General features: G+C 37.7%; 2 protein-coding genes across 2 annotated transcripts; one reads left to right on the forward strand and one right to left on the reverse strand.

The window, feature by feature from the left end:
* The first annotated feature begins 239 nt into the window (after window positions 1-239).
* LOC120766461 lies at window positions 240-8374 on the forward strand. Its single transcript, XM_040091990.1, has 6 exons — window positions 240-467; window positions 5656-5790; window positions 7228-7563; window positions 7626-7826; window positions 7903-8016; window positions 8076-8374. Exons 2-6 carry the CDS (start codon window positions 5662-5664, stop codon window positions 8193-8195), a joined length of 900 nt encoding a protein of 299 aa, XP_039947924.1. The 5' UTR covers window positions 240-467; window positions 5656-5661; the 3' UTR covers window positions 8196-8374.
* A 12-nt stretch (window positions 8375-8386) lies between these two features.
* LOC120766460 lies at window positions 8387-14264 on the reverse strand. The gene is made up of 10 exons (XM_040091989.1): window positions 14007-14264; window positions 12811-13011; window positions 12457-12747; window positions 11981-12389; window positions 10023-10205; window positions 9787-9959; window positions 9492-9639; window positions 9180-9421; window positions 8638-9124; window positions 8387-8562 (listed from the first exon to the last, which is right to left on the reverse strand). The coding sequence occupies exons 1-10, from the start codon at window positions 14151-14153 to the stop codon at window positions 8435-8437; spliced, it is 2409 nt and encodes an 802-aa protein (XP_039947923.1). The 5' UTR covers window positions 14154-14264; the 3' UTR covers window positions 8387-8434.
* Between the last annotated feature and the right edge of the window lie 279 nt (window positions 14265-14543).

Genomic DNA, 14543 nt, shown 5'->3' on the forward strand with positions numbered 1-14543 from the left:
GATCACTAGCCCTTACTTAAAATAATTGATCTGTGCCACTGTCGTAATGGCCAAAACATGCTCCACACGCCGGCCGGCCGAAAGCATCTTTCGTGTTTTCGAAATTGCTGCTGAGTATCGTAATATTACGAGAAGGCGACGTAACATAACCTATTTATATACACTTTTTCGTACACATTATTAACGTGGAGAGTGTCGAAAGCGTGTTTCGGAACACAGCGTATGCCACGATTCGCAAGACAATGTGAAAAATATTTTCGAAGTGAACGGTTGTTTTGCGTGATCGTGTAAAAGTTATAAGACTGTATACAATTTTTATAAACTGTGAATTAAATAAAAACCTATCGAAAACTTAATAAAGTCTCAACCGTTTGGGCGAAAAACCGTTTGCTTATTGACAAATTAGTGCGCAGAAAGCATAATAAATTTAACAGAAAATCATAATCTAGCTAAAGTTGTGCACAAAAGTGAGTAAGCAATTAAAAATAAAAAGTTACATAGCGTGGTTCGTAAATATTAACCGTTAATGAGTGTAAAATTATTTAATTTTCTTTAAGAAATTGCAATTTATATTGGTGAAAACTTTTAAAAACTCTGTGAAAATTGTCTAAGAATAGCCGTTGAGAAACAGCAATGGCTGCCGCGACGCAACTCGGCGGTTGCGTTTCCCGCTGCATTTGTTTTCCCACATTGCCCACTCGGCGCAGAGAAATTGGTGCAAACAGAAGCAACAAGAAGGCAGTCGGTGACAATTTTCCCCACTTTCCCGTCTATAAATACCGTTACTATTTTAAGAAATATGCGCTTTTTTACCTTTTTCTAACTCAACGTACTGTCTAAATTTATTAAATTCGCTCCATAGGTGTGGAAGCATAGTACAACATACGTATGTATGTATATATTATATTTTGCCGAGTAAGTCGGAAAACCGTTCATTTGTATATATGTATGTGATGCACTGAATTTAAAATTCCACTTGTATAAATTATGTATAATATTTGAAGATTTGCGAGAGAGTTTTCCATAGCTTAGCGTCTTTTCTACTTATTGTGCTATTATGCTTGCACGAACTTATTTATTTGTTTATAAGTCAAAAATTCGACATTCCTCGAGTTCGGTTTCATCACAATTACTAAAATAACATTTTACGCATACACCTAGCGGTGAAAATGTAATTTCGGAATTTTTTTTTCACGCGTAGCTAAGAATTGTGTTCTGGTGACCGATTTCATCCACTTTTGCAAGATGACCACTGATAAAGATACCACATCTGAACTAAAACTTTCCGATTTAAACAGGGTTAGATCTCCGAAAATGCAATCCGGGTTAATTCCGGTAACGTAGAACCGGCTGATGTGGGAATCACCTATCCACATATACTACACTTATCTAGGTTAGTTTTGATCTCTTTCTTAATGCATCAGTTATCTCTTGTTTGTACAATCAGCTGAAGGGAGAAAAAAGCGCGTTATTTGAAAAGTAGGCTTGGATTGTTCTGATTATTATAAAATTAAGTAGAGAGAGCAAAACGCATGTAATTTGATTGCATTTGATCAAGTACGTACTTTACCGTATTATGGTTTAAAAGTGGGAGATATCCCCTCCATAGCCCAACATAATGCATAAACTGCTTTACACATAACTTGATATCTACGTCACAAAACAGAGTTATCTTATTTTTTTTTTCAAAATTATTTTATTTATTGTATCTGCTTTTTCTTAAAGCCTAACAATAAATAATAAAATCTTATTTTCAGTAAGTGAAAAAGTTCAGAAGGCATCGATCCCAGCTAGCTTTTGCAAATTGAATGTTTTACAAATTTTCAAAACCAATTTCTGTTAATAATGCAATAATTTTAATACATATATTTTACCAATAATTTAATTTTGCCACTGAAAAGGCGAGGGTCTACACCGAAACGAAAAAACTTTAAAATGTGCCTTAAAAATATATGTAAATATACATATATAAATCGTCACCTGAAATGCAAAATAACGTATCATCAAAAAATTCGAAATTGAGAGTCCTATTGACTACGCTTCATTACTTCATACATAGTATTACATATGTTCAACATTTTCATATGTTCAACATTTTCAGGTTCTGCGGTCACATCTAAACCAGTTTTAACCAACATTAAAATTTTGTTTCACTTATGTACCATTTTATTTCGTGTTTCATTCATGCCACTGTAAATTTCCGAAAATGTTGTTACGTTATTTTGCATTTCAGGTGACGAAATATAGATTGAAAAATATTGTATATTTTTTTGTGCTTAAAGTATGCTATATATTTTTTAGCTAAAATATTATTCTTTTCAAATTTTTCATTATGCTATTTGAATAAAAAGAGAAAACATTTACCCCTCTTGTAAAATTTCCTTCCGGACTTTTCGAAAAAATAGTCAAAACTACGCTTTTATATTACCGTAAATGGGTCGAAATTTCTTTTGAAAATAAAAGTAGTTGGTTTCATCTTTGATATGATTGCACTATGCATTTACACTTAACTAGCCGAGTGGATCACCCGGGCGTATAAGTACTTTTTCAAATGCGTGTATATTTTACGTTAATTGGAATGTAAACATTTATATGGAACGTAACATTTATGTCATTTTTGTAAACATTTCCACAATTTACGTGTTCCATTTAAATATAATAAAGAGAGTATATGACGTTTGAGATAATAAAAAATGTACTTGTAAGAAAGGTGCATTGAACGAATATATCTTTATAAAAAATAGAAAAAAAATCGAATGCGCTTTATTTTTACCTTTTAACTCGCCATTGTTAAATCTATTTTTCCCCGGAGAATACATATTTCTTAATTGAATTTTGGTAATTTTCACAGCTAAGAATTCAATAAACTAAAACACAACACAATTGTTCAGCTGATATCAGCTGTTGATTATGCCATAAAAGTATATATTTTTAAAGACAGTGTGCCTTCTGAAATTCGGCAATAATACTATGTCGCAACCAGTCTAAAAAGGGGTGATCCATTTCGAGGTTCCCTACTCTATTAAAGAAACAACACAGAAACTTCAAACTTCAACTGATGAATGCTTATTAGCATTCGAAAGAACATTCTTTGGCATTTATTTTTGAAGATATGACAGAGATATGTCAAATATTGGCTGCAGCTACGTCTCAGATGGTCCATCCGTTGAGTCCAATTTCCGATGACTCGTTCGGGCATTTCGACTGGTAAATGATACGCGTGATGTTTTGCTCCAAGGCCTGAATCGAAAAAGGATTGTCAGCATAGACTTTAGACTTTGCATATTCCCTCAGAAAAAATGTAATATCACACGATCTTGGTGGCCAATCGACCGGACCAAAAATTATCTGCTGATCGAAGTGTTATCTCAGTAAATCCACTGATTGATGCGATGTGTGAGAAGTGGTGCCGTCTTGTTGAAACCAAATGTCGTCGAGATCACGAGCTTCATTTTCAGGCATCAAATAGTCGGTTATCATAGCGCGATAATGGTTGCCATTGACGGTTACGTTCTCGCCGGCATCAGTTTTGAAGAAATATTTACCGACAATTCCACTAGCACACAAACCACAATAAACCGTTGTTTTTTCTGGATGAAAAGTCAGTTCTTGAATCTCTTCAGGTTGCTCTTCGTCACAAATGCGGAAATTTTGCTTGTTTATATACGCATTGAGTCAGAATTAGACCTCATCGCTGAACACAATTTGGCTCGAAAACGTGCTTGCAACTTTTCAAGAGCCCATAGAGCGAAGCGAAAAGGTCGAGCGGCTTCAGTTCCTGTACAAGCTGTATATTGTACGCTTTAAATTTAAGATATCGACGTAAAATGCGCAAAGTCGTTCCATACGTCAGTCCGAGTTGCTGCGAATGGCGCCGAATCGACTCTCCACAGTCCTCGTGTACACTCTCAGCTACGGCTGTAATATTTTCTTCATTGCATGCTGAACGAGGTCTAATCGATCGAATACTCGTATTATCCAATAATTAATGCAGGGTCTTAAGATGGTTGCGAATAGTATGCTCAGTAAGCCGTGTTAACCACAAGTTGAGCGAAGCGCGCGAAACACATTCTTTACAGAGCGTGAATTTTCGTAATAAAGTTGAACGATTTGTAAAAGTTGTTCAGGCGTAAGTCTTTCCACGACGAAATGCCAAACAACACTGAACAAAAATAACCTGACAGCGTGACACGACTCATGCATGTCTGTCAAAAAAGGCCATTGAACCTCTACTTGGATCATCCGTTAAATAATATTATAAAATAAAAGGTTTTCAATTTGGAATTTATGCATGTAATTCTCAGACATAATGTCATTTTTCTTTATATACAACTGTTTGCTGGCTTCTTATGAAAAAAAAAACATTTCTTTACAAGTTTACCGCTGTCTTCCGGTATAGACACCAAGACTTTTGATTATAATAATTTCAAGTGCTGCGGTCGTTGAGAGAATATCGGGGCTTTGGGAGTACATACTTAGGATGCGGATCTCCCTTATCCATTAATTTTTGGATTTTGAAAAAAAAAGCTAAACATTTTTGCAGAGTACGTGCATCCCTGAGAACTCCGGGTCAGAGAAGAATTGTCAACGATTTCTCCACTCCCTCTCTCTCTCTGTCATTGGTAATTCCTCATTCATCTTACTCGCCTGCAGTGCAGATATGTATGTGCGTCTATGTATATAAAGTATAAAGGTAATCTAACACGCGTCTAACTAAAAATGTTATAAATATACTTCCGACTGAGTAACTTGAGTTGCCCTACTTACCGAGTAAATAAATATTTATGCTAATTGCATACGTGTAGTATTTGCTTTAGTTTTTGCCTATTTATTCAAACCCACGACATTGACTGTCACCGACAACGCAAAGAGCTGTTGACAGCTATGTATTTGAAAACAGATTTAAAGAAAACACTTGGTGGCCGAACTAAAATATTATTAAAAAAAAAAAAACAATATTGTAAATGCCATTATTTCAAAACAAAATGTATTTTAGCAAAACATCTTAAGTGGAGTTTAGTTAATAAAATAGTGTGAGTCAGACTGATGAACTGGTTCGAGACTCGAATTTATATTTCAACTTAGAAACTGACTTAAAATCAAAGGAATAAAGAATGGGATTTTAGTTTTACCAAAAACAAAAATCTTCTTCTTTACTGGGGTAGAAACCGCTTTAAAAATCAAGTCATTATAACATATTATAACCGTTACAAGTGTAGGTATAGGCACTTCGTTTGGAACACAGTACTTTTGAATGATTTAAAATAACTTTCGGTTTATGTTCATATAAATTATAAAAGAAAGAAATACCTATGTATATACATATACTATATATGACAAATTAAAGACGCTTGCAAAAATTTATTTCCCTCATATACATATATGTACATATGTAATTTAGCGGTTATTTACATTGTAGCATCCACTTCCATGTGCACAATTAATTCTTGTGAGTTAATAATTTTTTACACTGACACAATTATAATTAAGTATTTTATCTTCATTATTTCTTTCTTAATAAAATCCATCTATTATATATTATTGTATCATTTTTATTAATAACCATTTTATTTTCACAATTATTGCACTATGTGCTTCCTTATAAACAAAATTTCAACTGAAATTCCGGCATTTCAAATTTAATGGTATTTTTAGGTGAAAATGTCAGACAACAACAGTGAAACCGCCGCCCAACAACAGCATCAGCGCGCAAATGGTACAGAACGCTCCCAATCGACAGAGGAGAAAGAAATCCCACGCGAACCAGCTCTAGTACATAAAGACATCAATGTAAGTGCTACATAGACGAATTTTAATAGATACTATACATATATAAGTAGGTGGTTGCACACATTGTGTGTACTTACGAAAGCCCGTCTCTTAGATAAGAGCAAAATGTTGGAAATTTAATTGTAACTTCTTACAAACACGCCGCAGTATTGAACTTTTACGAGCTATGAACAAGTCGATTATTATTTTTCTAATGAAACCTTTATAACATTGGATTGAGGACGAGTTGTCCTTACTTTGTATTCATGCGTTGCGCTGCACCTATGGAACTAATGTGAGCTTAGCAGCTCCAAAACTAGACTTTGTGCTACTAAGAGATCGTACTGGCATCGAGTAGAACGCCGGAGTTTCGCTGAACTACTGCTTCCTCTTCTTTAATGGCCTAGACAACGCTTACGCGATTACAGCCGAGTTAACAACAGCGCGCCTATCGTTTCTTCTTTTTGCAAGGTGGTGCCAATTTGAGACATCAAGTGCAGCCAGGACCTTCTCCACCTGATCTTTCCAACGGAGTGGAGGTCTTCCTCTGCTTCCGCTTCCCCCGGAGGGTACTGCGTCGTATACTTTCAGAGATGTAGTGCTTTCATCCATATGGACAACATGACTTAGCCAGCGCAGCCGCTGTCTCTTAATTGACTGAACTATGTCAATGCCGTCGTATATTTCATACAGCTTATTGTCCCATCGAATGCGATATTCGCCGTTGCCAATGTGCAAAGGAACATAAATCTTCCACAGAACCTTGCTCTCGTAACGTCGACTCATCAGATGTTGTCATCTTCCATACCTCTACACCATATAGCAGGACGGCAATAATAAGTCACTTATAGAGTATGGTCTTTGTTCGTCGAGAGAGAACTTTTCTTCTCAATTGCCTACTCAATCGGAAGTAGCACCTGTTTGCAAGAGTTATTCTGCGGATTTCGAAGCTGACATTTGTTGGTGTTAATATTGGTTCCAAGATAGACGAAATTATCTACGACTTCGAAGTTATGACTGTCAACAGTGCTGTGGGAGCCTAGTCGCGAGTACGACAAGTGTTTGTTTCGTCTTGCCCTCGTTCACTACCGGACCCATTTGTTTTGCTTCCTTAGTAAGATTAATCTTGCCACAATTGTAGGAGTTCTTACTGGACATTGATGTGATACGACTAGTAATCTTGTCGTACACAAATCGCCAAAGTTGTATAGAGAAAGGTGAGATGGAAACATCCATGCTACTTTTTTTTTACTGTTCAATTTTGCAAGACTGAGATTAAAGCATTTCAGCAGTCATACTTTCGGCGAACCGAGTGAAATAGTCTAATTTTATACAATATTAGCCGACTCAACACAACAAGCGGTGTTTTCAGCGGTCCAAATTCTTTTTTTATAGGCCTATTTTTGTTATAAAACTGAATCTAAATTAATTCAAGCACACATTTCCTTATACCTACAGATAAAGACTGAATTGGAATGCCTCGTCAGGTTGCTCGACGGCAAAATCTACAAAGATGAAGAGACTGCTATGGAGGAATTACATCAGTATCTAATCGAAGATGAGGGCTCTTGGGTATTAGGCGACAATTTCCTCGTATTCGTGCAGCGTGTTTTGCGTGAAGATAACTTTTCACCCGACACACGTGTGCATTTAATACGTACATTGGCCTACGCCGCACTAAAGGATGATGTCATTATTATATTGCATCAAGATCGACGCGATCATTCGCTCATGAATTATGCACAAGACATTGAGAAACATACGCCAGAAGAGCAACAAGCGTGGGCGATGTTTGTAAGACGATGCACACAATTCATTAAAATGAAAAGTGAATAATTATCACCCGACAATTTCAGATGTGTAATCTTTTTGAGAATGTCGGACCCTCCGAGTGGTTGCTTTATATCTCGGAATGGGATTATTTGGGTCAGACAATATCGAATATACGCGTGACAACCAAGGTGGCGGTGCACTGCATACTCTCCAATTGTCCACAATTGAAGAACAGCGGTTCGATGATGCTCTACAACATCGCTATAAAGGAGGTGAAGACAGTGGTAAGCATGTTACTGTGTATTTTCGATTTCAACCATTATTAAGTGCGGTTTTATTATTTAATAAATTGATTTGTAGGTCTTTGATGATATCGCTGTGGAGCTGGCCATGGCCATTTTGCAATTCTTCCAAAGCAATCCGGCGGAGGAGCAAGTCTTCCGCACACTTAAAGCACTGGCACGTTTTCTGGAGGTGAACATTATTTATTACTTCTTGTTGTTGTTATTTATATGCACCATTAAATATTCAAGGTATCCGCTGATGTTGCTGCCATTATACAAATGATCGGTCCACATCCTAAGCAATTTGCTGGCATGAGCGAACGTGTCGATGAGCTGGTGAATAAGATTAGCCGCAAGGTGCCAGCTTAAAGCCAAACTATAAAAATATAACACTTAAAGGGGCATAAGCTCTTGTCACTGCAGATACATTTATTTCATAATTTTTCTATTATTTTATTATGCGTTCAAACATTTTATTGCAATAAGCACTTTTTCTAAAGTAATACCAGCGATTTTTTATAATAAAAAAAGATTATTAAGAAACAAGATGTTATAGGCAGTTCTTCGCTTTTAGTTGGTTTTAGTTCTAAACTTCGCTTCATTTGAATTTATACCGCTGAATCGCTGCAACACCAGCTGAAGATATTCCCTTTGTTGGCTCGTAATTGTAACCAGTTTTTTTGATTTGACACAAACATTTCCGATGGCAATTGCGTTTCTTGTGCAGCGGCATCAACTAACCGAAAATTAGAAGAAATATGCGTATATAGTTACAAGAGAAACGACCAGAAATACACAATCCACCACTCACCTCCCACCGTTTTTCGATCGTAATTAAATTTCGGCGTTTGTATAATCGAAATTACATCCTCCGGCTTGCGTAACAGTATTTTACCTACACCCTTACACATGCGCAACACCTCGTGATTACTCAACTTCTCCAACTGCTCGGTATTCAGCTGCGAACAAGCCAATATCCATTCACGTACACAATCGAAGTCATTCAGCAGTTGCACCGCACCGTTCACGCTGAACTTAATGCGTTTCATATAAATATAGTCGAGCCAGGCTTCACAAATGATTTTCAAAATCAATTTTAAAGTCACCAAATCCTTTGTAGCCTTAATGGCAGGTAAAAATATTTGATCCAGCACATAGTCGACGTAATCGTTTTTCACATCTTCGTCGAAGACACGCTGCTGCCAGTGGCTGGCAGGCGGAAAGGAAAGCTTGAAGTTGGCAAGACTGAGTATACGACACACTTCGGACATAATTTGCACGCATTCTTCATTTGTTTTCTGTAAAGGAAAAGATTTAAAGTAAATAATTGAAACGAAAGTCACCCTAAGTCACCTTGAGTTTGTCGATATTGACATTGATCTCCAATATCAATTTAGCACGCAACGCAACGTTTACAAGCATAAGGATATCGGTGAGATCGGCAGTTAACTTGGGTAGCTTATGCTTGCTGAAGCCGGCCAAGCACACACGCACATCGTGCTCCATTATGCGAAAGAAGCGATCCATTTGCCATTCACAGCATAGTTGCTTGGCTTGCTCCTTCACCCACAAACGCATCGAGTGTACGGAGTGATCTGACGAGTTATAGTTCAAATTTTATACATTATCATCAAAAAGCTTTAACGTGGCAATCAGTTTACTCACCAATGCGATGGAGAATAGGTATTTGTTCAGCAACAGGTAGGCTACTGATTTGCATTTGCGCTTCACTACTGGGAAAATAACTATTGCTTAATTCTATCAAATTCTGGAAGACTAGCACCCAAAAACTGCCGGTGTAAGTGCCAAGATGCTGCATGTAGGAGAACTGAGTATTAAAGCTAAATAAATCACATGAGGAGGCTGTGAATTATCGATAAATATTGGTGAATATGCACTTAATATGCAAAACAGAGCGGAAAACTTGTCACCATTGTAACTAAATAAAAAGTAATTGTACCTCCTCTTGACCCACGGGCCGATGTAACTGTAAAGCACGTTCCATCGTCGCTGGTCGACAATTTGTTGATAATAAAGCGTAACGAAACAATTGATCCCATACATTAACGGAAACGAAGTTTGTAAGGCTTTCGGCAACTCCGCGTAACGTTGAATAAACAGGTTCCGGAATATCTAGTAAAGGTTATTCTCATTCAATAGTATTTTGATGTTTACCACCTTAACTGCATTACTAACCTTCCACAGTATGGTGCTTCAACCAGTTTCTCATCATTTCCACGTGCGTTAACGGATAGCAAGCAAGCGGTGTATCGATCCACCATAAGATTATATGATCCAAAATAAGACCTACATTGGACCATAATATTCGAATGCCACGAGTAACAAACTCATTTAAATCTCCTCGAGTACAGGCTTTACCTATGAATATGACGGAATATATGTACAGATGGATTATGTTCATATCAGTATACGAATTATGAAAAGACAATATTATCGAAATTAAAAAAGTAGTCTCTTCTTCCATTCTCCAAATGGGCTCTATCGAAAGGCTCGAGTTTGTAAACTTAATATTCCATTTTATAACTATAGATGTTATGAAAAAACCTAACCCCGAATATGCATAGATTCGACCTATAGTACGTGTATAACTCAAGCATTCCTAAGTCAAACGAACCTGAATATTGAAACGGAAAACACTTACCAAAACTGAAATAAAGTGTCCATAATTGACATTATGTTTGCAAATGATTCACTGAGCAGGCACATTAAGTGGGCGGTGTCAAACATATGCACAAACAGTGATCATCTGGCGATTATAGCTCAAATTTCGTGTTCCCAAGAATCGGAACTACTTAACAGAAAAACTCAACGAAAGCGAAGCTGGAAGCAACAACAGTTCGATGCAGTCCTCTTTGAGCTAATCTGGAGTGTACCAAAGATAGCAGGTGACGATGCCGCCCAACTTGGTATAAAAGGACTGGTCGCAGCATGCGATACGACATTGCGCAACACAACACGCGGCGGCCTGTATATTGCCGGAATGAGGGATTTATAAAAATCGTCGATACATTATTCCCGAAAAGCAAGAGCTGTTCAATCCAAGTGGAGTATTCCAAGGCTCAGTATTAGGCCCACTCTAATGGAACTTCATGTATGATGGAGTGCTAAGAAGACATCAACCAAAAGACGTGAAACTAATAGCATATGCGGATGATCTCATGGTGGTGGTAGTGGTTAAACACCCTAAGAAACAAATGCAATGAGTGCTTAAAGGAACTGGCTAAGCACAAAACAGAAGTTCCCGCGATATTACATTATGACTGTTAAATCACATCACATGGTGGTGCGAGAGTCACCTAAGCACTGACCAGGCACCGTGCCTGCTTTTCTTTTATAGAGCCAGCTAACAGCCAACTTCCCGCGAGATTACATTATGACTGTTAAATCCCATCACATCGCGGCACGAGTGTCACCTAAGCACTGACCAGGCAGCGTGCCTACCTTTCTTTTATAGAGCCAGCTAACAGCCAGCTTCCCGCGATATTACATTATGACTGTTAAATCCCATCACATGGTGGTGCGAGAGTCACCTAAGCACTGACCAGGCACCATGCCCGCTTTTCTTTTATAGAGCCGGCTTCCCGCGATATTACATTATGACTGTTTAATCAAACGAGTCAGTCATAATGTAATCTCGCGGGAAGCTGGCTGTAGCCAAAGCAAAAGCAAAAGATATAAAAGCGTATGGTAAACAAATAACTGCATAAGTGCTTTCAGGACTGTACCAACTGATGCTGCAGAAGTATTAGTATAGGCAAAGGCAGAGGAGAGGAACAAGACCATCAAAATGTGGCGTTGAACCAACAGACTTATTCCGTACATCCACTCGTGGATAGACAGACGACATGGGAACCTGGATTTCCATCTGACCCAAATACGTAGTGAACATGGGGCTTTAGAAGCTACCTTTACTGATTCCACAATGACTTTAGTCCGAACTGTTCGACGTGTACAGAGTATATAGAACACGCTAAAATTACTTATTGAGCGTTCTCTCTAAACGAGAAAAACGGAATTCATTTGGACGCAGAATTTTTTTTCTTGCCGAGTGGCCTTAAGCTGCACTCAAACTCATATCTCAATCAATACTCAAAGAATTTAGACAGTGATTTGCACTTATTTTTTAGTCTTACCAAAAACGCTCGGACAATAGTCATACGATTTGGCAATGAGTTGGCTGAGGTATGCACGTTCGCGTTCCAAAAAATGTTCAGCATATTTATGGCAATTACTTTTCTCCTTCCGTACACCACCATCCATATCAGTCGCATTGTTGTAGTCAATATACACGCCATCGCCGTGCATGTTGAGCGTGAGTATACGTAAAATTTCCAAACTGGACGCCGTCGACTCGCAAGTATCCCCAACTGCGGCACCCGCAGTCACTTCCAAATCGGTAGCAACTGCAACTGCTGACAACGTAGCGCCAGATGATGTACCTGCAGCTGTAGCTGCTGCCTCAGCTTGCTCCTGTTCGCTCATATTGAATAGACCGAAGAGTAGATCAAGCGAATTTTGCTCGGTGCGCATTTGGGACGCATGCTGGTGGCGGATAATATATAAATTTTATGTAATCTTAGTACAACACTAATATTCTTATGGTAGTCACCTGTAGGATATATGCAAAGTCTATGGGCTTCTGGGGTAACAGCAACGTCGGATACATATTGCTGCAAATATTCGCATTCCACTCGGTAGTGCCGCTGGTCTCTTGAGTCACCTCTGGCTGTGTTGGTTTTTCTTTGCCCGTTACACTTGCTTCCTTGGACAAAATCTCGCAGCAGTCATTAGGATCCTTTAAGGTCTCCCGTCGATTCCATTTATTGTGCAAATTCGCTATCTGCAAAGCCCAATTCAACCACATGTCGGATTGTGAAGACTTCCGCAGCAATTGCGTGACCTACCCAAAGGTGATCTGTTTATCTATATGTATAAATTGATGATTTTTTTCTAAAATACTCACCGTTTGCTTGAGCACGAACATTAATTGGCAAAAGCGTCGTTCATTAATCTCCATAAGTACATTGTATTTCTGCAGTAACAAGGCATTATAAGGACTGCGTTTGATTTTCTTATTCAATGAGTGAATATCCTGATTTCGTGACTCGTTCTTCAGGTTCCAGTAGAGCTCGCAAACATGTTCCACTTCTTCCAAAAGTGTATTCTAGCATGAAATTGTTTGGCAAAGTGTAGTGAAAATGGTGAATTAGATAAAACATTATTTGAAAGAAAGTCAACGAATATATGAGTAGCTATGAATTTCTATCACGAGGATATAATTTTTACACAATTAATATTAATATTAAGGAAATTTTTAATTGTAAGCGCTGGCAAACTAAATTGAAAATCCCAGTTATGCAAGATTAGGTCTTCTATTGCAAACTTCTTAGTGTCGCTTAGACTTAGTAAATATACTGTCATATCCATGTCGGTAGATTGCGATCGATGTGAATTTTACTCGATTTCTTCGGTTTATATAAACTATTTTTAGACGATATTGATTATATGTTTGGATATCCGTATATATTGTATATATTCTAAGGCGGTAGGCTTGCTTAACATTAACTGATTTTGATTTGATGATTCCGCATCTGAATAATTCGTTCGAAAAAAAGCAGGTCTTACATTAGCTAAAATTGATTTATATTCGCCGCAAGACTGAAAATTTTTTAGGCGGCAACAAAGACTCCTATATTCCCCTTATATTTAGTCCGTTCCCACGTCTACATAACCGGAATGGACCCGGATTTTTATCCGGCCAAGGGCTTGGCGGAATTCTGGCACTACAACACAACAACAACAACTCCTATATAGTTCCCGAACTCTCAAATGCACAGTTGAATTCCAAGTAGCCTAAATGTATGCTAAATATATTTTATGTCAGACCACATTTATTTTTGCTTGAGAACATGCTTTAACTTAGAACAACGCGGATTTCATATTTCTTGCGTATCACATTTGCAACGTACAAGAGGTGAATGTATATAAACACTTACGAACCCTTCTCAGTTTGTTATTATTCCTCTTTCCCGCGCTCAACCAAACTTACATTTAGAAAATAAAAAAATTCGCTTTAGACAAAATTTGTATAAAGGAACTTATTAAAAGTGTTAGAATATACCGCAGAAGCCATTGGTTCCTAGTTTTTATAATACTCACATGCTCATCGAATACGTCGACCTTCACATCAACTGCAATGCGATATGTGACACGTCTCAACTCCTTTCCCAATTTTGTAATTTCTGCGAATGTTTGTATGGGAGGCGTTGATTTGTTGCGACAATACCATTTCGGTGTCGAGCTCATTGAGTGTTTGCCGTTACGATTAAATTCACTAGCGTAGGATTTACTTGCAAAAACTTGTATTTGAATAATTCCTCTTCCAATAAAAACTTATTTTAAAGAAGCTAAAGCCAAAATCTGCTAACACAGCGAAGCCTTCTTTAACACTTGAATGAGTTGTTGGATCGATGCGCAGGTGGCTGCCTACTCGCCCAACAACAACTGCCTGCATGGCAACCAAATGCTTAGCTGATAGGGAAACAAAGCTAACACTTTCCCAGCCGCTACAAGAACAATGTGGAAATCAAGGTAAAACAGAATATGGCTGACTTTTTATTGCTCTATATACATATACATATATGGACACATATGAATGTGTGCGAATCAAAACAGCACGGCTTTGTTTATTTTCAT

The sequence above is a fragment of the Bactrocera tryoni genome, chromosome 1 (genome assembly GCF_016617805.1).
Source record: "Bactrocera tryoni isolate S06 chromosome 1, CSIRO_BtryS06_freeze2, whole genome shotgun sequence".
Taxonomy (NCBI): domain Eukaryota; kingdom Metazoa; phylum Arthropoda; class Insecta; order Diptera; family Tephritidae; genus Bactrocera; species Bactrocera tryoni.